This window comes from Oncorhynchus clarkii, chromosome 7 (genome assembly GCF_045791955.1).
Source record: "Oncorhynchus clarkii lewisi isolate Uvic-CL-2024 chromosome 7, UVic_Ocla_1.0, whole genome shotgun sequence".
NCBI classification, from domain to species: Eukaryota; Metazoa; Chordata; class Actinopteri; order Salmoniformes; family Salmonidae; genus Oncorhynchus; species Oncorhynchus clarkii.
This window is the reverse complement of record NC_092153.1, coordinates 70,711,786-70,736,329: the sequence shown is the minus strand read 5'-3', so window position 1 is coordinate 70,736,329 and position 24,544 is coordinate 70,711,786. Positions and strand designations below refer to the sequence as shown.

The 24,544-nt window shown below is 42.8% G+C and overlaps 1 protein-coding gene and 1 long non-coding RNA gene across 7 annotated transcripts in view; one reads left to right on the top strand and one right to left on the bottom strand.

Annotated features, from left to right (window-relative positions):
* LOC139413793 (receptor-type tyrosine-protein phosphatase alpha-like) overlaps nt 1-24,544 on the top strand; it is a 51,123-nt gene that overhangs the window by 20,574 nt on the left and 6,005 nt on the right. The window contains exons 2-19 of one of the 6 annotated variants that reach the window (XM_071161556.1): nt 11,693-11,739; nt 12,008-12,098; nt 12,296-12,712; nt 12,925-12,945; nt 15,158-15,242; nt 16,272-16,345; nt 16,954-17,090; nt 17,488-17,578; nt 18,342-18,418; nt 18,954-18,990; nt 19,150-19,247; nt 19,613-19,732; nt 20,054-20,220; nt 20,419-20,554; nt 21,608-21,754; nt 22,112-22,205; nt 22,337-22,413; nt 24,224-24,358. In XM_071161556.1, the coding sequence (XP_071017657.1) occupies nt 11,719-11,739; nt 12,008-12,098; nt 12,296-12,712; nt 12,925-12,945; nt 15,158-15,242; nt 16,272-16,345; nt 16,954-17,090; nt 17,488-17,578; nt 18,342-18,418; nt 18,954-18,990; nt 19,150-19,247; nt 19,613-19,732; nt 20,054-20,220; nt 20,419-20,554; nt 21,608-21,754; nt 22,112-22,205; nt 22,337-22,413; nt 24,224-24,358 (2,025 nt within the window). In that variant the 5' untranslated portion in view covers nt 11,693-11,718. Of the gene's footprint in view, nt 1-11,692; nt 11,740-12,007; nt 12,099-12,295; nt 12,713-12,924; nt 12,946-15,157; nt 15,243-16,271; nt 16,346-16,953; nt 17,091-17,487; nt 17,579-18,341; nt 18,419-18,953; nt 18,991-19,149; nt 19,248-19,576; nt 19,733-20,053; nt 20,221-20,418; nt 20,555-21,607; nt 21,755-22,111; nt 22,206-22,336; nt 22,414-24,223; nt 24,359-24,544 lie in introns of those variants that run through there. The other 5 variants (XM_071161557.1, XM_071161551.1, XM_071161554.1 and 2 more) reach the window with 5 other exon arrangements.
* On the bottom strand, nt 17,981-24,343 carry LOC139413794 (uncharacterized). The gene is made up of 2 exons (XR_011634834.1): nt 24,199-24,343; nt 17,981-19,229 (listed from the first exon to the last, which is right to left on the bottom strand). It is a non-coding gene; the product is annotated as an uncharacterized lncRNA (long non-coding RNA).

The window sequence follows — 24,544 nt, the reverse complement described above, 5'->3', positions numbered from 1 at the left end:
TCCAGCCACCCAAGTCATAGACTGTTCTCTCTGCTACCGCACGGCAAGCGGTACCAATGCACCAGGTCTAGAACAACAGGACCCTGAACATGTTCTACCCCCAAGCTATAAGTTAGTCCAGGTAGCTATTTGTCAACTATCTGCATTGACCCTTTTTGCACTAACTCTTTTGACTCATCACATACGCTGCTGTTATTATCTATCCCGTTGCCTAGTCACTGTATCCCTACTTATATGTACAGATCTACCTCAATTACCTCGTACTCCTGCACATCGAATCGGTACTGATACCCTGTGTATTTAGCCAAGTTATCGTTACTAATTGTGTATTTATTCCTCATATTTTTTTACATTGTTGGGAAGGGCCCAAAAGGAAGCAATTCACAGTTAGTCTACACCTGTTGTTTATGAAGCATGTTAATCAAGAGCTTGGGACTATAAGGTTCTATCTGATTCTGCATTTTTGTAAAAAATTGAGTTATTGACATAGCCTTGTTCTGTTCAATGTTCTCTACCTAGCCTATATAGTACTCTAAATATCCCAATTCAAGTTAAGTTCAAAAGAATACAATATCAAAATCGCTGACACCATTCAAACCAATGAGGGTTCTGAACTTTGAAGCCAATCATCTTTTTGCAGATAGAACCAAGTTTTAGTTCCAAGCTCTCGTATTGTTAAGAACTGCAAAGTAGGTATGTAGTAAAGGCCAACTTTAGTCCTGCTGTGCCAACACTTACTTTGACCGCCTTTCCTTCCAGTTCTCTGCTACCAATGACTGTAACGAATTGCAAAAATCACTGAAGCCGGAGACTTATATCTCCCTCTCAAACTTTGAGCATCAGCTGTCAGAGCAGCTTACCGATGGCTGTGTACAGGTACAGTGAATCTGTAAATGGCACACCCAACTACCTCATCCCTATATTGTTATTTATCCTATTGCTCTTTTGCACCCCAGTATCTCTACTTGCACATCATCATCTGCACATCTATCACTCCAGTGTTAATGCTAAATTGTAATTATTTTGCCTCTATGGCCTATTTATTGCCTTACCTCCCTACTCTTCTACATTTGCACACGCTGTACATAGATTTTTCTATTGTGTTATATACTGCAAATGTACAGTCAATCACAGTGCCATCCGTTTCGTCACCAAAGCCCCATATACCACTCACCACTGTGACCTGTATGCTCTCATTGGCTGGCCCTCGCTTCGTATTCGTCGCCAAACCCACTGGCTCGAGGTCATCTATAAGTCTTTGCTTGGTAAATCCCCACCTTATCTCAGCTCACTGGTCACCATAGCAGCACCCACTTGTAGCACGCGCTCCAGCAGGTATATTTCACTGGTCACCCCCAAAGCCAATTCCTCCTTTGGCCCCCTTTCCTTCCAGTTCTCTGCTGCTAGTAACTGGAACGAATTGCAAAAAATCACTGAAGCTGGAGAATCATATCTCCCTCACTAACTTTAAGCATCAGCTATAAGAGCAGCTTACAGATCATTGCACCTGTACATTGCCCATCTGTAAATAGCCCATCCAACTACCTCATCCCCATGTTATTTTTTTTATTTATTATTATCTTTCCTCTGAACCCCAGTATCTCTACTTGCACATTCATCTTCTGCACATCTATCACTCCAGTGTTAATGCTAAATTGTAATTATTTCGCCACTACAGCCTATTTATTGCCTTACCTCCCTAATCTTACTTCATTTGCACACACTGTATATATACTTTTTCTAGTGTGTTATTGACTGTACATTTGTTTATGCTAAGTGTCACTCTGTGTTGTTGTTGTTTTATAATACGTATTAGCCTAGGCACAGTTGGTGCGAAAGAAAAGGATCAGAGGCTTGATAAACCACCAGCCACAGCTAAGGGGTCAGGTAGAAAACTCACTGTTTTGCGCAAAAAAACGCAGCGTAAGTGCAGTGGTTAACCTATTCTGTCACACTTCATGCTTTTAAATATGAACATTAACGCCACCACTGTTTTATATAGGCCTATGTGGCACAGGGAATTATAAACCCAAAATGTAACGGATTATAAAATATCCATCACACACAATTACAATAGGCTAAACAACATGCAAAGGTGTGTGAGGAATGTATCTTTTATAATGAACTGAACCACTGTCACACTTGGACAGGATCTTGTGTGCTTTTTGGGTCTTTGCTTATACGGTTAGGCCTAATGCACATTGGCATCGTTATCCTGTAGCGTCCTGATCTCAAGAAGCCTAAATCCAGCAAGACTTTTGCAGATTTGAGTTCAGGTTTGGAAGACATTTTCCCTGTAAGATTGAGCCTTGTGTTGGACAGGAGTGTATTGTTCATGAGGCAACAGTCAACACCAGTGACTAACATGCATGATGTTTTTGGAATATCTTGGCGATCAGATAGAATGCAGCGTTTGCACCGGATTCGCTGTTCTGAATAGGTTGTGTATGTATGCACCACTGTTGCTGTTTATAAGGAGGCACATGAACATTATGACGTTTGGGCCCGCGCCCTTCTGAACTTAAAAAAAAGAGAACCCAGGTCACACAGCAAAATATTTGGGTGCATACGTGAGTATAATGGTCGCATGCAGAGCCCTGTGTGGCTATTAATGCAGTGACATGAAGGTTAGGCTAGTGATAAAACATTTCCTCCGATGTCGTCTAAGTCTACACTTATGTTTTATTTTATTTCACCTTTATTTAACCAGGTAGGCTAGTTGAGAACAAGTTCTCATTTACAACTGCGACCTGGCCAAGATAAAGCATAGCAGTGTGAACAGACAACAACACAGAGTTACACATGGAGTAAACAATAAACAAGTCAATAACACAGTAGAAAAAAAGAGTCTATATACATTGTGTGCAAAAGGCATGAGGAGGTAGGCGAATAATTACAATTTAGCAGATTAATACTGGAGTGATAAATGATCAGATGGTCATGTGCAGGTAGAGATACTGGTGTGCAAAAGAGCAGAAAAGTAAATAAATAAAAACAGTATGGGGATGAGGTAGGTAAATTGGGTGGGCTATTTACCGATGGACTATGTACAGCTGCAGCGATCGGTTAGCTGCTCAGATAGCAGATGTTTAAAGTTGGTGAGGGAGATAAAAGTCTCCAACTTCAGCAATTTTTGCAATTCGTTCCAGTCATGTTAGGGCCGGGATGATCCCAGTATCCCTTTTATTTTCCCCCAAGGCAAATAATGAAAACACGATGTAGACTTAACTCGTCGGTCCGTTAACCTGATGTACGTAAAATATTGTGTGCTTGGAAAATAAATAAATGTGACTCGATGATAACATAATGATGTTTGTTTACGATATTAGGACTGTTATCCTAAAGAAGAGAAATCCTCTTTTGTATTTTGTTTCCTTGCCACAATACTTACTATTACCGCATTTGTGGTTCGTCCCTGATTTGTGGTTCGGAGTCAAAACAATAAAACAGTAGCCCTGTTGAACACCTTATTAGTCAGTCCTGTAGTAGAAGAACAACATATCTCTGCCTGAATTGTTTATCTCCCTAGAAATAGGGCGTTTGATGAGACAGCTCATCTCAGGGGGTTGCTGTGATGAAAATGGAGGATAATGCAGCAAGATATCAAAACATAGGAAGTGAGAAATGGGGCACTTTTGGAAAAGTTAAGCACGTTCTGGGCCAAGCAGAACCAGGTGGACTAACATTGATAAACACGTTTTTAGTTCTCATGAGCTGGCTAGAACGTTATAGACATGGCCTTAATCAATTGGATTTGCCTGTTTGGAACTAAGAATTAGATATTGGAAGATTGCGATCCGAAATGAAGCATTGAGAGGAAGCCACTGGACCCCGTCTGTGTTCTCTGGGGTAGCAGAATATCTTGATCGGGTATAGCTGTCAACAAAGCTTTCGCAACAGGAAACTGAGCAAGAGGAGAACATTGTACGTTTGCGGTATAGTACAGAGTATCATGGCATACTAGGGTTACAAGATGTTTGTGTTGTCAAACTTAGATTTTTTGGGGGGTGCTAGGCTATATTTACTATAAGCTTTGAGTGATGAGGCTGAATATTCTCATATGGATGGATGTGCATGATTCCGAGTCCCTCACATTCTACTGCTACTTCAACCAGAGATTGTTCAGTAGCTTTCTCTACGGTCTCTGCTACAAATAGGCCTATAAGAGCCATCACTCCAAAGGGTGTTTTGTTCTCTTACTTGACTATAAAAGAGAGCAAAGAGAGCACTTTGTTGTTGTGTTGAGTGAGTGTAGCCTAGGTAGGCCTATGAAGTAGAAACACTTGACTAGTGCCTCTTGAATTAATAATTTCCTCTCTCCACTTAAGTCACTGGGACATGCCTCTCACAGCACCCACACCTCTCTGTGGACACACACACACACACACACTCAGAGAAAGGGTTTGGGGACTGCTTAGGTGGACAAAACACATCTATCTGGGTCCCCATAGACTAATGCACTCAGACCTATAGATCAGACTGGTAGGCTACACTTGTACACTACACTCACGAACTGTGTCAGTTACTATCAGTTACGGAGCTACTAGCTCCGGTTAACATCGGAGGGCTTCACCTCACCACCATAAACACTCCGCCCAATCGCATGGTGTCCAAAAAGGTCATTTAGGCTGTTGCAAGCCGATTTCAAGTGCAAAGGCTGATTCATACAAGACAGCTGATGCAACCATGCCAAATTTAAAGAGGATGCTGCTGTTTCAATCGGTCTAACATTCATTTATAGTCGTTAATCTTAATGGGGATGGTGGTGTCATAGCTGAATCATTGGTTGTGAGGATGGTTGTTCTGTGGGTCAGGTGAGGGGAGGCTGGGGCATTCGACAGGAAGGTTTAAAGGGTCAGAGGCTGGTTTTGGATGAACAAGGGGTTTAGGGGACTAGCAGGCAGACAGACTGCAGGGGAAGGAAGCAATGGTCTGGGCTCTTGCTGTTTTACAACTTTCCTGGAGTCTGAATCAGCTAGGGAGATGGTCTACTAGGGAGGGAGAAAAGCAGATGAAAGGCTATTCAAAAAAAAATGTGTCTGCTTTCCATGCTTTGTTTCTGCTCGTTAAGTTATTGTGGCAACTTTTAAATGAAGCAAAACGCCATTTTAAGAAGGAAGGAAATTTGCTCAATAAAATGTTAGTATGAAATGCATAATCTACTATATTAAGTGTGTTTAGTGTGTAGGCCTCTTTGTCGGTATGTTGGTTGTTTTCCTTTTAGTTCTATCCTGGATTCAGCTCTGCAGTGATTAGTCTGCTTTAAGAGCAAAGTCAAGTGAAACACTCGCAATGCACAAGGCCACTATTTCAATTTAGAAACACCTCTTCTAAACTTAGCACAGGGATGAACCCTCATTCTCTGTACTCGTTTCGGGATAGAAAATGGCAAAAGTGAAACATTTACATTTACATTTTAGTCATTTAGCAGACATTTTTATCCAGAGCAATTTACAGGAACGGTTAGGGTTAAGTGCCTTCCTTAAAATTTCTTAGGGCTGCAATCCCGTTAACGGGATTGATATGACAACAGCCAGTGAAAGTGCAGAGCGCCAAATTCAAACAACAGAAATCTCATAATTAAAATTCCTCAAACATACCTGTATTTTATACCCTTTTAAAGGTAATATTGTTGTTAATCCCACCAAAGTGTCTGATTTCAAATAGGCTTTACAGCGAAAGCACCACAAACGATTATGTTAGGCCAAGCCACAGAAAAACTCAGCCATTTTTCCAGCCAAAGAGAGGAGTCACAAAAAGCACAAATAGAGAAAATTAATCACTGACCTTTGATGATCTTCATCAGATGACACTCATAGGACTTCATGTTACACAATACATACAGTGGGGCAAAAAAGTATTTAGTCAGCCACCAATTGTGCAAGTTCTACCAGATGAGAGAGGCCTGTAATTTTCATCATAGGTACACTTCAACCATGACAGACAAAATGAGAAAAAAAAAATCCAGAAAATCACATGGTATAACTGCTAATGAGGAAACCGATAGTTATGGATGTAGTATATCTGCTAATGAGGAAACCACTAGTTATGGATGTAGTATATCTGCCAGGAGCAAAAATGGTGAGCAAAGATTTTAGTTTTTCACAATGTATTTTGAATGTGAATGGGGGAAACCTCAAGGGAGTAACCTCCATTTCCAGGTTGCTTATGAGTGCATTTCACACTACTTTGGATTATAATTGTAAGGATCGTTTGAATGTCCTGCTTAATATAATGTTGGTGTCATCATCGCAAATCAAAAAAACACTTCAACCAGTAAAATGCTTTTGGGGTTGAGATCTGGAAACTGGCTAGGCCACTCCAGGACCTTGAAATGCTTCTTACGAAGCCACTCCTTCGTTGCCCGGGAGGTTTTCACTCAAAATCTCACGATACATGGCCCCATTCATTCTTTCCTTTACACGGATCAGTCGTCCTGGTCCCTTTGCAGAAAAACAGCCCCAAAGCATGATGTTTCCACCCCCATGCTTCACAGTAGATATGGTGTTCTTTGGATGCAACTCAGCATTCTTTGTCCTCCAAACACAACGAGTTGAGTTTTTACTAAAAAGTTATATTTTGGTTTAATCTGACCATATGACATTCTCCCAATCTTCTTCTGGATCATCCAAATGCTTTTTAGCAAACTTCAGACGGGCCTGGACATGTACTGGCTTAAGCAGGGGGACACGTCTGGCACTGCAGGATTTGGCGGCGTAGTTTGTTACTGATGGTAGGCTTTGTTACTTTGGTCCCAGCTCTCTGCAGGTCATTCACTAGGTCCCCCCGTGTGGTTCTTGGATTTTTGCTCACCGTTCTTGTGATAATTTTGACTACACGGGGTGAGATCTTGCATGGAGCACCAGATCGAGGGAGATTATCAGTGGTCTTGTATGTCTTCCATTTCCTAATAATTGCTCCCACAGTTGATTTCTTCAAACCAAGCTGCTTACCTATTGCAGATTCAGTCTTCCCAGCCTGGTGCAGGTCTACAATTTTGTTTCTGGTGTCCTTTGACAGCTCTTTGGTCTTGGCCATAGTGGAGTTTGGAGTGTGACTGTTTGAGGTTGTGGACAGGTGTCTTTTATACTGATAACAAGTTCAAACAGGTGCCATTAATTCAGGTAACGAGTGGAGGACAGAGGAGCCTCTTAAAGAAGAAGTTACAGGTCTGTGAGAGCCAGAAATCTTGCTTGTTTGTAGGGGACCAAATACTTATTTTCCACCATAATTTGCAAATAAATTCATTAAAAATCATACCATGTGATTTCTGGATTTTTTTTCTCATTTTGTCTGTCATAGTTAAAGTGTACCTATGATGAAAATTACAGGCCTCTCATCTTTTTAAGTGGGAGAACTTGCACAATTGGTGGCTGACTAAATACTTTTTTGCCCCACTGTATATGTTTTGTTCGATAAAGTGCATATTTATATCAAAAAATCTCAGTATACATTGGCGCGTTATGTTCACTAGTTCCAAAAACATCCGGTGATATTGCAGAGAGCCCCATCATTTTACAGAAATACTCATTATAAATGGCGATGAAAATGCAAGTGTTAGACATGAAAATATAGATACACTTCTCCTTAATGCAACCGCTGTGTCAGATTTTTTTAAAAGCTTTACGGAAGCAAACATGCAATAATCTGAGTACAGCTTTCAGACAACAAAGCAGCCAAAAAGATATCCGCCATATTGGGTAGTCAACATTAGTCATAAATAGCATTATACATATTCACTTACCTTTGATGATCTTCATCAGAATGCACTCCCAGGAATCTCAGTTCCACATTAAATGTTTGATGTGTTCGATAATGTCCATCATTTTTGTCCAAAGAGCTACTTTTGTTAGCACGTTTGGTAAACAAATCCAAAGTCATGAAGCGCGTTCCCTAGTTGCAGACGAAATGTCAAAAAATTGCATTACTGTCCGTAGAAACATGTCAAACGATGTATGGAATCAATCTTTAGGATGCAGCCATAAGAAGTTAAGGGCACATCGGCATATTATTCACCTAGTCGTCTCAGGGATTCGAACTAGCAACCTTTTGGTTACTGGCCCAACGCTCTTAACTGCCAGGCTACCTGCTGCCCAGGCGTGCCGCAAAGTCATAAAACCACCCATTCGAAAAAGATAGCAGTCAGAGTGCACTATAACTGCAGTATGCTGCAAATACTGCATCCAAAATGCCAGTCGACTGCAGTTACTGCACATTTACTGCAGTTTCAAAACGGTCATATTTTTTGTAAGGGCAACTATTAATAAATGTTCTCTTCTTAAAATCATATTTTAAACCTTACTGTCACCTTAACCTTAACCACACAGCTAGCCTTAGCCCTACCCTAACCTTTTAATTAAGACCAACAAGCTAATTTTTGTTCAATTTGTATGATATAGCCAATTTTGACTTTGTGGCTGTTTTTATCTAGTGGAAATCCAAGTGTAGGCTACAGAGAAAAGCTGTTTGGCTCAGACGACTCACGAATAGGAAGACATTTGCAGCAGGTGTTTCTGATTAATAAACATTGCCTTGCTGGTGGCTGGTACCATTTTAAATAAAACCCACCCTGAAACAAAGCGTAGGCTGAAATAAATGTGCTCGTCATCTCATAGGAAAAGACATTTAAGACTCATGGTAACATCCGAAGTCACACATTTGGATTTGGCACTTCAAGCCCAAACATCATACTTTGTCTTACTGATGATGACTTATTGACTTGCGTCGATGTACAACATAATGGGTAAACTCTGGCTGTCGTCTTTCAGCTCAAAAAAGTGAATTTCTACCAGTGTGGGCATTTAATATCATACATTTGATAGTGGATGAGTAGGCCAACAGGTCCCCATTTGGAAGTGTCCAACTGATTGAAGACCAGGGCTGGGAAATACTGGTCTAAACTGTAAGAATCACAGCCTTTCCTCCTAGATAGACGTGGCACAGTAGCTGTTTTTTGCACCCAATTCGGAGGTTCTAGCAGCAAATTCCTGATAACCAGGATTTGTGTGTCTGTCTGCAGTCATCCCTGTGCGTGTGTGTGTGGCTAGATTGCAATAAAGAGAGCCAGACGGGCTGGATTATTCCTGGGTCAGAACCATGGGATTAGGCCAGGGATTATCACAGCTCAGTCAGTAAAACCGCACCCAGTGGACTGGTGGGATAACATCAGACAGTCAGCCCACCATGCCGGCGCTCTCTAGGCCCTTCCCTACACACACATTTCAACTGAATCCCCTTCATTGTTGTTTGAGGTGAGCCCCACTGCAGTCAATGCAGAAAGCTATTACACAATACAAGCAATTTTGCCATGTCCAAATTCAAAATCTGAAAAAATTGTCTCAATCCCAACTCGTGGGTCCTTCGCAGTCCCTAACTTCTCGATTTATTTCCAACAGTAGGTTAACTTTGTCCCATCTTGCACATAGGGCTAGGCCCAAGCTGAAATGCATACATAACATGCTTTTTTCCCAGATTCCGTTTCCTTCACCATGTCCCACTATGTGGTCGTTTATTATTCATGTTACGATGCACCACCTGGATACGAGACACATCCAGAACAAGAGGGAGAGAGTGACGGGGATTTAGCACACAGATTGGTGGGCTTCTATGTGCGTCCGATGGCTCAGTTGGTTGGAGCACGGAGCTGGCAAAAGTGGGGGTGTGGGTTCGATGCCCGCGTGGGTCATAGTAGGTTTGGGCGATATGGCCTAAAAAAAATCTTATTTTTAATGTGTTTATTTATTGATGGGCTATTTACGATATATACACGACATGGCATAAGTATGTGCTGCTCATCGAACATCTCATTCCAAAATTAATATAGAGTTGGTCCCCCCTTTGCTGCTGTAACAGCCTCCACTCTTCTGGAAAAGGCTTTCCACTAGATGCTGGAACACAGCAGCGAGAACTTGCTTCCATTCAGCCACGAGCATTAGTGAGGTCGGGCACTGATGTTGGGCGATTAGGACTGGCTCGCAGTCGGCGTCCCTATTCATCCCAAAGGTGTTCCATAGGATTGAGGTCAGGGCTCTGCAGGCCAGTCAACTTCTTCCACACCTATCCCAACAAACTATTTCTGTATGTACCTCACTTTGTGCACGGGGGCATTGTCATGCTGAAGCAGGGAAGGGGCTTCATCAAACTGTTGCCACAAAGTTGGAAGCACAGAATTGTCTAGAATGTTATTGTATGCTGTAGCATTAAGATTTCCCTTCACTGGAACTAAGGGGTCTAGCCCGAACCATGACAAAGAGCCCCAGACCATTATTCCTCCTCCACCAAACTTCTCAGTTGGCACTATGCATTCGGGCAGGTAGCATTCTCCTGACATCTGCCAAACCCAGATTCGTCCGTCGGACTTCCAGATGGTGAAGCGTGATTTATCACTCCAGAGAACCCATTTCCACTGCTCCAGAGTCTAATGGCGGCGAGCTTTACGCCACTCCAGCTAACGCTTAGCATTGCGACGGGTGATCTTAGGCATGTGTGCGGCTGCGCGGCCATGGAAACCCATTTCATGAAGCTCCCGACTAACAGTTCTTGTGCTGATGTTGCTTCCAGAGGCAGTTCGGAAGTCGGTAGTGAGTGTTGCAAACCAGGACAGACGATTTTTACGTGCTTCAGCACTCGGCGGTCCCGTTCTGTGAGCTTGTATGTGTTAAACTAACTATAAATCACATTATTTAAAAGCTGCTGCTAAGTAAGCAGATAAAATAAATTATGCAGGCATTGTTTGATAACCTAACTGTAGAATATGTAGTGCATTCAGTATTGTTTTGGTCAGATATTTTGGGGATAAATCACACCTAGCAAGTTTGGGATCAGTCAATCCTTCTGGGAAAAATATTTGATCTTGACCATCCCTAATTCAAAAGGCAGAGGATGCGCACAGTACAACAATATGATAAAGTGTGAATATTTCTGCCACCCACATACAGGAAAACGGTTCCAAATAAATGACATTATTACGTGTTCCACCACCCATGTTATTTACATTATATCATGTCCATGTGGGCTGTGCTGTGTAGGTAAAACCTCTCGTTCTCTCAAACAGAGAATCAGGGAACATAAAAGTTCAATCAGGAGAAACGACAGGGATTATCCAGTCGCAGTACATTTTAATGACCTGAAGCATGATATTTCTACCTCTTTAGATTTTGTGGCAGAGAGAAAGTTAAGACATCAGACAGGCGAGGTGATATTAATAATACTCTGAGTAAAAGAGAATGTTTTGGGATTTTCAACCTCTAGACATTATTTCCTAAAGGTCTTAAAGATGAAATGCCTATGTATGTTATGTTGTGAATTTGAACACGAATTATGCCCCCATTTAAGATCACTCAAGTTTTTTCGTGCAATGTACCCAATGATTAATGATAACTTGCTCGGTAGGCCTATGTCCTCATTGTGGTTTTACAGGTGTGTTTAATATGTCTTATTTACACACTTTATTCTAATATTTATGAAATGCATATTGTTATATTTGGTAGTACTTTCCTTTGCCTCCAACCCATTTCCATAAGTGGAACGGATGTGGGAGGGGCTAGGTCTACATAAGGGTGCACATTTTTTTTTAACTCGCAAAAGCTCTGACGAAGGCCATGAGGCCGATACATAAGCTTATTAAAGATCAGTGATACTATCAAGAGCAGTGTGTGGTTCTAACAGTGTCTTCCTTTCTGTTTGGATCCAGGACCACACTGTGCGAATGAGTGATTGATGCCAACTTCGCTTCTTAAGGTAAGAGGTCAACTCCTTGTTCCACTCAAATCATGATAATAAATGCATTTAAGAAGTTTTATATTCACTTGTAAAAATATATATATCACCCCCCATACCCCCACCCCCCCAAAAAAAATTGTAAGTACCTACATTTAGTTGGATTATACTGTAAAAGTAATTACCCAGGATCAGCCTCCAGTTACAACTACAACACATCTGGATTAATAATCCAATCATCTGTTTGCACTGTGAAAGGGTAATAAGGCATGTGCCCCGATTCTCCCAGGGCAGTATGGGTGTGTGTGTCCTGCTCCTGTTGCTCAGTGTGGCCCTCAGGGTCTCCATCTCGGCCCAGGTACCACCTCCCACCCCCACAGGTAAGAAGGACCCACATGACATCATCACCTGAACAGCCGGATCCCACCGCTGACACCATTTGACATATTCAACGCTATTGTTTACTGCACCTCTCATGAAGCTGCAAATTGACTCAACAGAAATAGCCTAAATAAACTGAATATCTCGCTCCTGTCTCTGTCTTTCTTCTCTCTCACACCTTACCTTTCATCCCTAGGAGGTCCAGTCCCCACTGCCAAATCCAAGGACCCTCCCGCCACCACCCTCCCCAATGTTCCCTTGACAACAACCATCGCCCCCCCTACTCCCCCTCAAACAACCACAGCCCCGAAGGTTGCCGCGAAAACAATGACAACTACCACAACCATGGATGGTGTCATATTGACTGCAGGCCCCAGTGGTGCCACCCCTGCACCCGTCCCCCCTCCACCACCCCCTGGCCCAACTGAAGCCCCCAAAATCCCCACAGGGGTGAACTCCACACCGCAGCCACCCCCTGCTCCAACCACAATCAGTCAGGTAGGGGGTGGGGAGAATGGGACCTCTGTTCCAGAGACTCAGTCACCAGACACCGCCACAGACACAAAACCAACGGTGGAAGCCACGTCGGCCACTAGCGGTGCTACTGTTCCAGGTGTGTGTCTGTGTGTTAACTGTATGTTGGTTGCAGCACTTTGTGACATCTGCGGATGTAATAAGGGCTTTATAATTACATTTGATTGACATTTGATTGATAGTGGAGTGTGTGAGAGTGAAAGTCGAGAATCTAAGTCCGGGGGGGGGGGGGGGGGTTGTTGTATGTTTTTTTAGGTTTGATAGTAATGACTCTCGTTTTATCCTCCTCAGGTGGTGGAGAAGAAGACACCGGTAAGACTGTGTGTGAGGTTTTTATGTCTCATTACAATGGCATGCCAAGCGGTCATACAACCGCGCTGACAATTTATGATAGCATGACAGATGTCATAAGCAGTCGTGGTAGCGATGTGCCAATAATTTAACTGGCCTGTCGAACACACGCAGTATTCAAGCCCTCCAGTATCTCTCTCTGTCTGTGGTTTCTGTCCATCCTCTATGCCCATGGTATGAGACATTGAAATTAAATGGACCGAATAGTCCCTCTTCTCAGTTTCAATTACCTTCCTAACAACGTGGTGCAGCACCATTCAATGTGTACATTGTCCCTCAGAGAACACTGAACATTCCACAGAATAATGAAAAATGAACAACAATTAGCTGAAATAGCCAAGATGGCAGTTTGAACCACATGAAATCAAATGTGGCCCGTGTGGCTCAGTTGGTAAGAGTGGCTTAGTGCTAGCAATGCCAGGGTTTGGGCTGTTGACGTTGAGTCTGCCAGTGAAGCTGCCAGTTGAGGACTTGTGAGGCATCTGTTTCTCAAACAAGACACTCTAATGTACTTGTCCTCTTGCTCAGTTGTGCACTGGGGCCTCCCACCCCTCTTTCTATTCTGGTTAGAGCCAGTTTGCGCTGTTCTGTGAAGGGAGTAGATCTTCCATTTCTTGGCAATTTCTCACATGGAATAGCCTTAATTTCTCAGAACAGGAATAAACTGATGGGTTTCAGTAGAACGTCCTTTTTGAGCCTGTAATCAAACTCACAAATGCTGATGCTCCAGATACTCAACTCGTCTAAAGAAGGTCAGTTTTATTGCTTCTTTAATCAGCACCACAGTTTTCAGCTGTGCTAACATAATTGCAAAAGGGTTTTCTAATGATCAATTAGCCTTTTTAAAATGATAAACTTGGATTAGCTAACACAACATGCCATTGGAACACAGGAGTGATGGTTGCTGATAATGGGCCTCTGTACGCCTATGTAGATATTTCATTACAAATCAGCCGTTTCCAGCTACAATAGTCATTTACAACATTAGCAATATCTACACTGTATTTCTGATCAATTTGATGTTATTTTAATGGACAATAAAATGTAAATGTTGGTTGTTTTTTGCTCTAGGACACCCACAGACCTCACAAGACTTGTCTTTTGGTAGTGAATCTGTTATTCTATGCGTTTGTATTGGCTAATAGCAGTAAGGCCAAAAATAATTTCTTTAAATTATTATTTAAAAAATGTATCCTTCAAGGGGTCTTGAAATTCAAAATCAAATAGCTAAATGATCCTTAGTAGAACCTTATTCATACCATTTAATATAGCTTAGTAGAACCCCCTTCCCCCTGGCTTAGACTCTTAATAGTTAATAACGTCTCTATAACGACGGTTAATGACGTCTCTGTAATGACGGTTAAGGACCTCTCATGTCACTGGGATGAAAATGTTACGTAAGACATAACGAAGCTGTCCAGTTTAACTGTCACCATGATGTCCTTAGTTAGGAGCTCCTGTAATCAGTGTAGAAGTCACAAAGCAGCCAGAGTTGCATATAGCCTGTCTAACATGTTTACCATTAACCATATTAAATATAATTGTTTTTCTTTTCAAATACTTAATTTGTGCACTTGATCAAGCTTGCTTAGCGCAAAGTGCCAACCCAAACCCAATTTGTCACTCCAGACAGGCTCAATCAATTGTCAAATCAGTCAAATACAGTTTGAACACAAGCCTGACGCCAGCCTCCTGTTTTGTAGCCTATCATGTGAAAGGTTTACTCTGCCTGCCAATTAAATAGTGATGTATCTACACTCTCAAGGACAGTGTCCACGTGTACGCTCAGCACGGTTATTTTTCTTAGAGAGCAAACCAAATATTACCACACCAGCCACCTTCACCATCTTGCTTTTGTAGGTACTGGGAATGAAAGAAGTTGCCTTGCCAAAGGGAATCCCAGTGCTGACATGAAAATGTAGGCTAGTGAACCGGCAACCAGGGGGTTTCTGGTGTCTCTTGTGCCCGGCCGCCACCTACTACCGTTGTGCCCTTGTGCGAGGCAATGTGCTCCAGGGGCGCTGCTCTGAGGCTGACCCTGTGCTGCTCCCAGCCTGTCGTGTGTTTGTGTGTTGAGTTTTGTAATGACCAACATAAGACAAGTAGTCATTGTACGATGGACAGATACACTTTTAAAATATGTTGTGAATTATCTCTCTCCTGTCTCTCTCAGATGACACACCCATCATTGCGGTGATGGTGGCTCTGTCGTCCCTGCTCGTCATTGTCTTCATCATCATCATCCTCTACATGCTCAGGTCAGTCACTCACTCAGGTAAAAACCACCCACGCCGCTATCCCTGACCCACACCGCTAACCCTGACCCACACCGCTAATCCTGACCCTCACCGCTAACCCTGACCCACACCACTAACTCGGACCCACACTGCTCACCTGGTTCCTGTTCATTAGAGCACACGGTAACAAAACAATTTTCAACAAAGTGAGAGAGAGTTCAGCTAGTACCTTGGCTGAGTTCAGCTAGTACCTTGGCTGAGTTCAGCTAGTACCTTGGCTGAGTTCAGCTTGTACCTTGGCTGAGTTCAGCTTGTACCTGTCCTTTTCAAATGTTGTCTCCCTGCTGAACACAACCATGGGGTGGGTTCCCTGAAAGCTTTGTGGCTAAAATGACGACCATGCCCCACAGCAGTGAAAGAGTCAGAATGGTTAAATCTTATGTTTGACAATCCATCTTCTTTGTTTGAAGCGAGCAAAGTTCTCAAAATTAAGCCTTTTGCTGTTCTGCAAGGGGCTTGGGTCTATACTCTACGTCAGGGTGAAAATAGTGCCACATTAGCTACGAAGCTTTAGGGGGACTCGCCCCTGGGTCCTGTTCATGAGGCACCAAAGAGAAAAAAACGGACTGACACCGGGAGGGCTCCCTGAACTTGTGCAATAAAAAATGCTTGTTTTGTCCAAAAAGAAACAAGTACTGTGTTTTGCTATGGTGCGCCATAATGAATACATCCCTGGTTTTCTGCCTGACAGAAGTGTCTTCAGCCTCATCTCAGGCTGGCATATTTAAACTGAAAAGAAAAGTGTATAGCATTACAATATTGAGACATGAGACCCACGTAAAACGCTAACTGTCTTGTACACACAAACCTACTCACACAATTCATTACCGTTTTTAAAGGGCAGAGCAGGAAATGGCTTTCTTGTCACCTTTCATACACTCACACCCTATTGAGGACTATAAATTAACTAAGTGTTACAGAAGTTACCATGGCAATGGCAGTGTGTGTCATTCTGGATATATCTATTCATGCATATCGTGTGATTGACAGGTTTAAGAAGTACAAGCAGGCCGGCAGCCATTCCAACTCCTTCAGGCTGACCAACGGTAGATCAGACGATACAGGTAAAATCACTGTAGTTGTGTGAACACACGTTTTGCCTGTGGTAGCACACTTACAGGGACTTGTAATCTATATCATAGCCAACTTTCTGCATTGTTCTCTGTTTGGATAAGATCACATTGGTTTTGTAGTAATTTACTGGTTCTCGGCCTATGCTGTTGTTCCACTTGTGGTTCAGTAGCAGCGTTGGATTGGTTTACAGCGCCCCCTTGTGGGCTTTTGTTACAGAACAGACAGTCAGTTTGGAGACATTGCGTGTGCAGATTGGAATGTAATGTTTAGGACATGTAATATATAATATATTTTTCTACAGTGTATTGATTTAGTTTATAATCATTGGTTGGTGAATGTGTCACTATCTGGCTCTTACAACAGGTTTTTGTTATTGTATTTTACTGTAAAAATGATTGAAATACTATGTATAGTGTATATAATTAATTGTATTTGTATAATTTATTGTTGGCAGTGTCACAACAAAGGGTTTATGTCTCTATCTTTCTGTCTCTGTCTATCTCCTGTGGAACTCTCTCAACCCATTTTTCTCCTCCCATTCCTTCCCTCCTCTCTTTCCTCTCCCTCTTCCCTCCCTTCCTGCTTCCTGCTCTCGCAGAGCTCCAGAGTGTGCCACTATTGGCCCGTTCACCCAGCACCAACAGGAAGTACCCTCCCCTTGTTGTCGACAAGCTGGAGGAGGAGATGAATCGTCGCATGGCTGACGACAACAAGCTCTTCCGGGAGGAGTTCAACGTATGAAGTCCTTATGCACGCACGCACGCACGCACATACACACATATATATTTTCTCATACTCTCACACGCACACACACATTTACATTTATACACACATATTTTAGTCGTCTATGGGCCACATCAGGACAATGGGCAGATCGTACTTGCAACTAGAACCCTCTATGTTTGTGATTCTAGCTACTGACTCAGATTGGAGAGGTACTAACTTACACAGAGCCTATGGCTGTGTTCCAATACTTCCTAATTCCCTTTCCCGTTCTTCCCTTGTTTGCTTTATTTTCGTGTCCAGCAGGGCTGGTTTTGGGAATAAGAATATCACCCATAGAAACACATCACTGGGAATTCAGCTAATATCACTGTTACCTGTCTGTGTGTCTAATGCGCTCTGTGTCCAGGCGCTGCCGGTGTGTCCCATTCAAGCGTCGTGCGACGCGGCCTCTAAAGAGGAGAACAAGGACAAAAACCGATACGTCAACATCCTGCCATGTGAGTCCTCAACATGGCGCTAAAGCCTGATTCAACCTTTGGGAACGTACTGTGCTGGCTTGTATGTTTCCTTTCCAGCACTGTTCCAGCATCTATGGTGGATGCGTAACACCGCCAGTATAGCTTGGATCAGTTCGGCCCAATAGTCTGAATCGGGCACTAGTCTGTCATACTACTCTTCCTGGAACAGACTTTAAATGAGCTACATTTAATATTTTAGCCATAATTCTTTTTTTAAGGACACTGCTTAATAATGCCTAACATCTCATGGTGTCTTCTCTTACCATTTGCAAAGACGTAATACTTTCAGAAGAAAGTTATTTGTTTCTGTCCATTTTGAGCCTGTAATCGAACCCACAAATGCTGATGCTCCAGATACTCAACTAGTCTAAAGAAGGCCAGTTTTATTTCTTCTTTAATCAGAACAACAGTTTTCAGCTAAGCTAACATAATTGCTAAAGGGTTTTCTAATGATCAATTAGCCTTTTTAAAATGATAAACTTGGATTAGCTAACACAACGTGCCATTGAAACACAGGAGTGACGGTTGCTGATAATGGGCTTCTAATGGACATTAGCAATGTCTACACTGTATTTCTGATCAATTTGATGTTATTTTAATGGACAAAAAATGTGCTTTTCTTTAAAAAAAACAAGGACATTTCTAAGTGACCCCAAACTTTTGAACGGTAGTGTAAATGTTACATGTAGCTCCTTTAAAACAGGCTGGCCATTCAGTTAATCAAGGTTCTGTTGTGTTTCAGATGATCACTCCAGGGTGCATTTGTCATCACTAGAGGGAGTTCCAGACTCCGACTTCATTAACGCATCCTTCATCAACGTGAGTGACGCCACAAGCCATTGGCATCAACGACAGGCTCTGAATAGTTTTTTTGTTTTTGTTTTTTAGCTACTCCTTGGCCAGGTCTCCCTTGTAAAAGAGGTATTTTGACCTTAATTGAACTTCCTGGTAAAATAAATAAATAAAAGGTTGCCTTAGAATAGTATTTTTCATCACTCTCGCTCTCCGTCCCTCTCTCTCCTTTGTTCTTTCTCTCTTTTTTTTTACAACATAAAAATAATTCATTTGTAGAACGCAGGTCCCACGCTAAATGCACATGAAGTAGAAACAACATCAATATATAAAAAAGTAGAGTAACATCTATGATACAGCAGAACATTACCTAACAATGCAAGACCTGGTCATTAAACATCGATGATACAGCAGAACATTACCTAACAATGCAAGACAAGGTCATTAAACATTGATGATACAGCAGAACATTACCTCACATTACAGACACAGTCATTACACCTATTCAGCGATCAAACATTTTTCTCACACTCTTCCTCTTCTGCCTTCCTCTTGTTCACAGGGTTACCAAGAGAAGAACAAGTTCATTGCAGCTCAAGGTAAAGAGGCTACTCTAGCCACTGGGATAGGCTAATGTGGTGATTGCCATGTTAATATTACCACATATATCATTGCCTGTGCAAACATATAGGAACTTATTAAATCAATGATGATAATAAACAGTGGATTATAATATCTTCTGTCTCCCTCTCTCTCAGGGCCAAAGGAGGAGACGGTGAACGACTTCTGGAGAATGATCTGGGAACAGAACACAGCCACCATTGTCATGGTGACCAACCTGAAGGAAAGAAAAGAGGTAGGGGAGAAGGAGGGAAGAGCGGGGGAGGGGTGACAACAGGTGTGTTCAGGAAGGTGGAAGGTTCAGAATTTTGCTGATAGAAAGTTCATTAAAACAATTGACACAACTGCCTACTCAACATGAAATGCATTTAAAATATGTTCTTCACAGTACAAAATCTATTGGAACTGTTGTGTAATGTTCCACCCTTCTGAACAGACCTTTACTAGGTCTTTCATAGTAGTTGCTATATGACGAAGATTGGGTATGTTAAGCATGTCAAATTTGCAATGTGAAAAGGCATATGAATGTACGACTATGAGTGTTTGTTTCTTTTCATTTGAAAGAAATCCATACAGCGGCAATCTCTCTGTGTGTCTCAGTGTAAGTGTGCCCAGTACTGGCCAGACCAGGGCTGCTGGACCTACGGCAACATCCGGGTCTCTGTGGAGGACATGATGGTGCTGGTGGACTACACCATCCGCAAGTTCTGCATACAACAGGTACCCTGCTCTTCCCTTTTCCTCTCTCCTTCTCCTGTCTTCTCTGGACTTGTCTTCTCACCTCTTTCTCCTCGGGGACTGTTCTCTTTCCCCTCTCTTTTTCTTGTTTTGTTTTCTCCTCTCACAACACCATCTATCAAACCCATGTGATATGGATGTACACCAAGCAGGTACACTGATGGCAAAGCTCATATGAAAATGTAAAAACAAAAACTATTTGAAGATAACATTAGTCTTGAATAATGCTCCAAAACAGTTAAACTAGTGGTGTCTCTGTCTCTACATCTACACCCCTCCTTCTCTACCTCTCGCTCTCTCTAGGTGGGGGATGTGGGGGGTAAGAAGCCTCAGCGGCTGGTGACCCAGTTCCACTTCACCAGCTGGCCAGACTTTGGCGTCCCCTTCACGCCCATCGGCATGCTCAAGTTCCTCAAGAAGGTCAAAACCTGCAACCCCCAGTACGCTGGCCCCATCGTGGTCCACTGCAGGTGAGTGTGTTATTGGTGTAGGTGGTTCTGTGATGCTTAGATGCCAAGCTAATGCCTAGGCTTAAGCTTGGTGGGCTAACACGCCCTAGGTTCAGTCACATACCACATACTATCTTTATGTGCATGCTCTTTTCTGACTCTCTCTCTCTCTCTCTCTCCATCTGCCTGTCTGTCTCTCCCTCTCTGTCTGTGTGTCAGTGCGGGGGTGGGGAGGACAGGTACCTTCATAGTGATAGATGCCATGTTGGACATGATGAACACCGAGAGAAAGGTGGACGTCTTTGGCTTTGTCACACGTATCAGAGCCCAGCGCTGCCAAATGGTCCAGACAGACGTAAGTTGAACTGACCGCAACAAGCACTAACCACAACATTACCCTGACCCAAACCAGTACTAATTATTACCCTGACCCAAACCAGTACTCATTATTACCCTGATGCACACCAGTACTCATTATTACCCTGACCCAAACCAGTACTCATTATTACCCTGACCCAAACCAGTACTCATTATTACCCTGACCCAAACCAGTACTCATTATTACCCTGATGCACACCAGTACTCATTATTACCCTGACCCAAACCAGTACTCATTATTACCCTGACCCAAACCAGTACTCATTATTACCCTGACCCAAACCAGTACTCATTATTACCCTGACCCAAACCAGTACTCATTATTACCCTGACCCAAACCAGTACTCATTATTATCCTGACCCAAACCAGTACTCATTATTATCCTGACCCAAACCAGTACTCATTATTATCCTGACCCAAACCAGTACTCATTATTATCCTGACCCAAACCAGTACTCATTATTATCCTGACCCAAACCAGTACTCATTATTATCCTGACCCAAACCAGTACTCATTATTATCCTGACCCAAACCAGTACTCATTATTATCCTGACTCAAACCAGTACTCATTAGTACCCTGACTCAAACCAGTACTCATTAGTACCCTGACCAACACAAGACCACAAAGTACTCAGACTGCAACAAAATCGCATAACATTATAACCCTGACTAACACAAGATCACATAACATTATTACCCTGACCTGACTAAGACCACATTACCTTGACCTGAAATAGATCACACACTCATATCGATATACTATATGAACAGGTTTCCATTCAAATCTCAATACTGGCAGTGTTCAGGGTATGTGGTTATTTCCCATTTATGTTGTGTTGTCATCTGACTCCTCTTCTGGATGTATGATATGGGCATCACAAGTGCACTAAAAGTCTTAGCGATTTCTCTTTCACCCACTCTCTATCCCCCCTACCCCCCCTCTTTCTCTCTCATCCCCCCCCTCTCTCCTCCCCCTCTCTCTTTATCTCTTCTCCACCCTCTCTCTATTCCCCCTCCCTCTCCACAGATGCAGTACGTGTTCATCTTCCAGGCCATGCTGGAGCACTATCTGTATGGGGACACCGAGCTGGAGGTGACCTCCCTGGAGTCCCACCTGGCCAAGCTCTACGCCCCCTCCGCTGCCGGCTGTGGGGGCATGGAAGCGGAGTTCAAGGTGATTTAGTTTGCCTGATACAATGGAACTAATGGAATAGTCCCAAAAGTACAAAGCACAAGCTTAAGCAAGCTCACTTCAGCTACGCTTAAATGTTTGACAGCCTATCCATTTGACTCTGGATCATATTTATTTAGCACCAAGCGGAAGAAATTGATACATTGAAATTGAAACAGGGAGGGACTACCTGAAAATGCTTGTTTTTGTTTTCCTTGCAACATGTTTTGCTTTGGTGTTGACCAATGAATATGATCCAGATCTAAACCATTGAAGTAGCACTCTGAGAGCTAAATTGTTAGTTGTGTTTTTTTCCCCTGAGTGTGAGAGCCAAGCCAGTGGTTTTGTCTCCCCACATAGAAGCTGACTTCCATCAAGATCCAGAACGACAAGATGAGAACAGGCAACCTGCCAGCTAACATGAAGAAGAACCGAGTTCTCCAGATCATCCCATGTGAGTCACGGCTCCAAATCTCCCTGAGCTAATTCCTAGGCTTTAGCTCCACAGATTAATGCAGTCTGGTATTCAAACCTAGTCGGTCACATAACTCCATGTAATGTAACCTGTTTGTTGGTGTCTCGTAGATGAGTTCAACAGAGTGATCATCCCAGTCAAGAGAGGGGAGGAGAACACAGACTATGTCAACGCCTCCTTCATTGACGTGAGTAGACGAAACAACTGTGAAACCGACACCATATTATGGCTCACTTCACCTGTAATATGAGTGTTTTTAAAATGAGACAAATTAACAAAACGTTAGCACGGATACAAGTTCGTCTTCACATAAAAGGTGACAAGATGGTCCCGTGTGACTCAGTTGGTACAGCGTGGCGCTTGCAATGCCAGGGTTGTGGGTTTGATTCCCATGGGGGACCAGTACGAAGATGTATGCACTCACTATTGTAAGTTTCTCTGGATAAGAGTGTCTGCTAAATGACTCAAATGTGAATGTAAGGAGATGCCTATCAGGAGATATGATAGTGATGATACAGTAGAGACCTTTGGGAAGGGTAGACCCCTAGTGTACAGAAACATCCAAATACAGACATCTACACAACACAGGAGATGAGTCTAATACGGGCAGAAATGGATCCTATAGTGGTTGTTGTGTGTATGTCTAAGCTGGCGCGTGTGTGTGCCTATGTACAGTCCCAGTCAAAAGTTTGAACACACCTACTTATTCAAGGGTTTATCTTCATTTTACTATTTTCTACATTGTAGAATAATAGTGAAGATATCATAACTATGAAATAACACATGGAATCATGTAGTGACCAAAAAAGTGTTTAGCAGATGTTGTTGCGGGTGCAGAGAAATGCTTGGCATTCTATCAACCAGCGTCACCTGGAATGCTTTCCCAACAGTCTTGAAGGAGTTCCCACATATGCTGAGCACTTGTTGGCTGCTTTTTCTTCACTCTTCGGTCCAACTCATCCCAAATCATCTCAATTGGGTTGATGTCGGGTGGTTGTGGAGGCCAGGTCATCTGATGCATCACACCATCACTCTCCTTCTTGGTCAAATAGCCCTTACACAGCCTGAAGGTGTTTCGGGGCATTGTCCTGTTGAAAAGCAAATGATAGTCCCACTAAGCGCAAACCAGATGGGATGGCGTATCGCTGCAGAATGCTGTGGTAACCATGCTGGTTAAGTATGCCTTGAATTCTAAATAAAATCACTGACAGTGTCACCATCACACCACCTCCTCCACACTTCACGGTGGGAACCACACATGCGGAGATCATCCATTCACCTACTATACATCTCACAAAAACACGGCGGTTGGAACCAAAAATCTCACATTTGGACTCCTCAGACCAAAGGTGAGATTTACACCGGTCTAATGTCCATTGCTCGTGTTTCTTGGCCCAAGCATGTCTCTTCTTATTATTGGTGTCCTTTAGTAGTAATTTCTTTGCAGCAATTTGACCCTGAAGGCCTGATTCACTCCTCTGAACAGTTGATGTTGAGATGTGTATGTTACCTGAACTCTGAAGCATTTATTTGGGCTGCAATTTCTGAGGCTGGTAACTCTAATGAACTTATCCTCTGCAGCAGAGGTAACTCTGGGTCTTCCTTTCCTGTGGCGGTCCTCATGAGAGCCAGTTTCATCATAGCACTTGATGATTTTTCAACTGCACTTGAAGAAACTTTCAAAGTTCTTAAATGAATGATAAACTGTTGTTTTTCTTTGCTTATTTGAGAGAATGCCATGTGCAAAGTTGTCATCAAGGCAAAGGGGGGCTAATTTGAAGTATCTCAAATATAAAATACATTTTGATTTGTTTAATGTTTTTTGGTAACTACAATATTCCATGGGTTATTTAATAGTTTTGATGTCTTCACTAGTATTCTAATAATAGTACAAATAAAGACAAACCCGTGTGTGTGTGTGTGTGTGTGTGTGTGTGTGTGTGTGTGGTGTGCGTGTGCGTACACATCTAACCTCTGTGTCCCTGTGTCTGGCCCAGGGGTATCGTCAGAAGGACTCGTACATGGCCAGCCAGGGCCCGCTACAGCACACCATTGAAGACTTCTGGAGGATGATCTGGGAGTGGAGGAGCTGCTCCATAGTCATGCTCACTGAGCTGGAGGAGAGAGGACAGGTATGGAGGGAGGACACAACAGAGAGACAACATGTAGAGAGGGATGGAGCGGTGTGAGAGGGCGCATGGAGGCCATTGGAAGGAGGAGATGGGCAGAAAGCAGAGAGCACAGTGAAGGATGGGGGCCATTGAACTAATCTGACGACAGCTCAGTCATGCCAGTAAAGTATGTTATTACTGAGAACA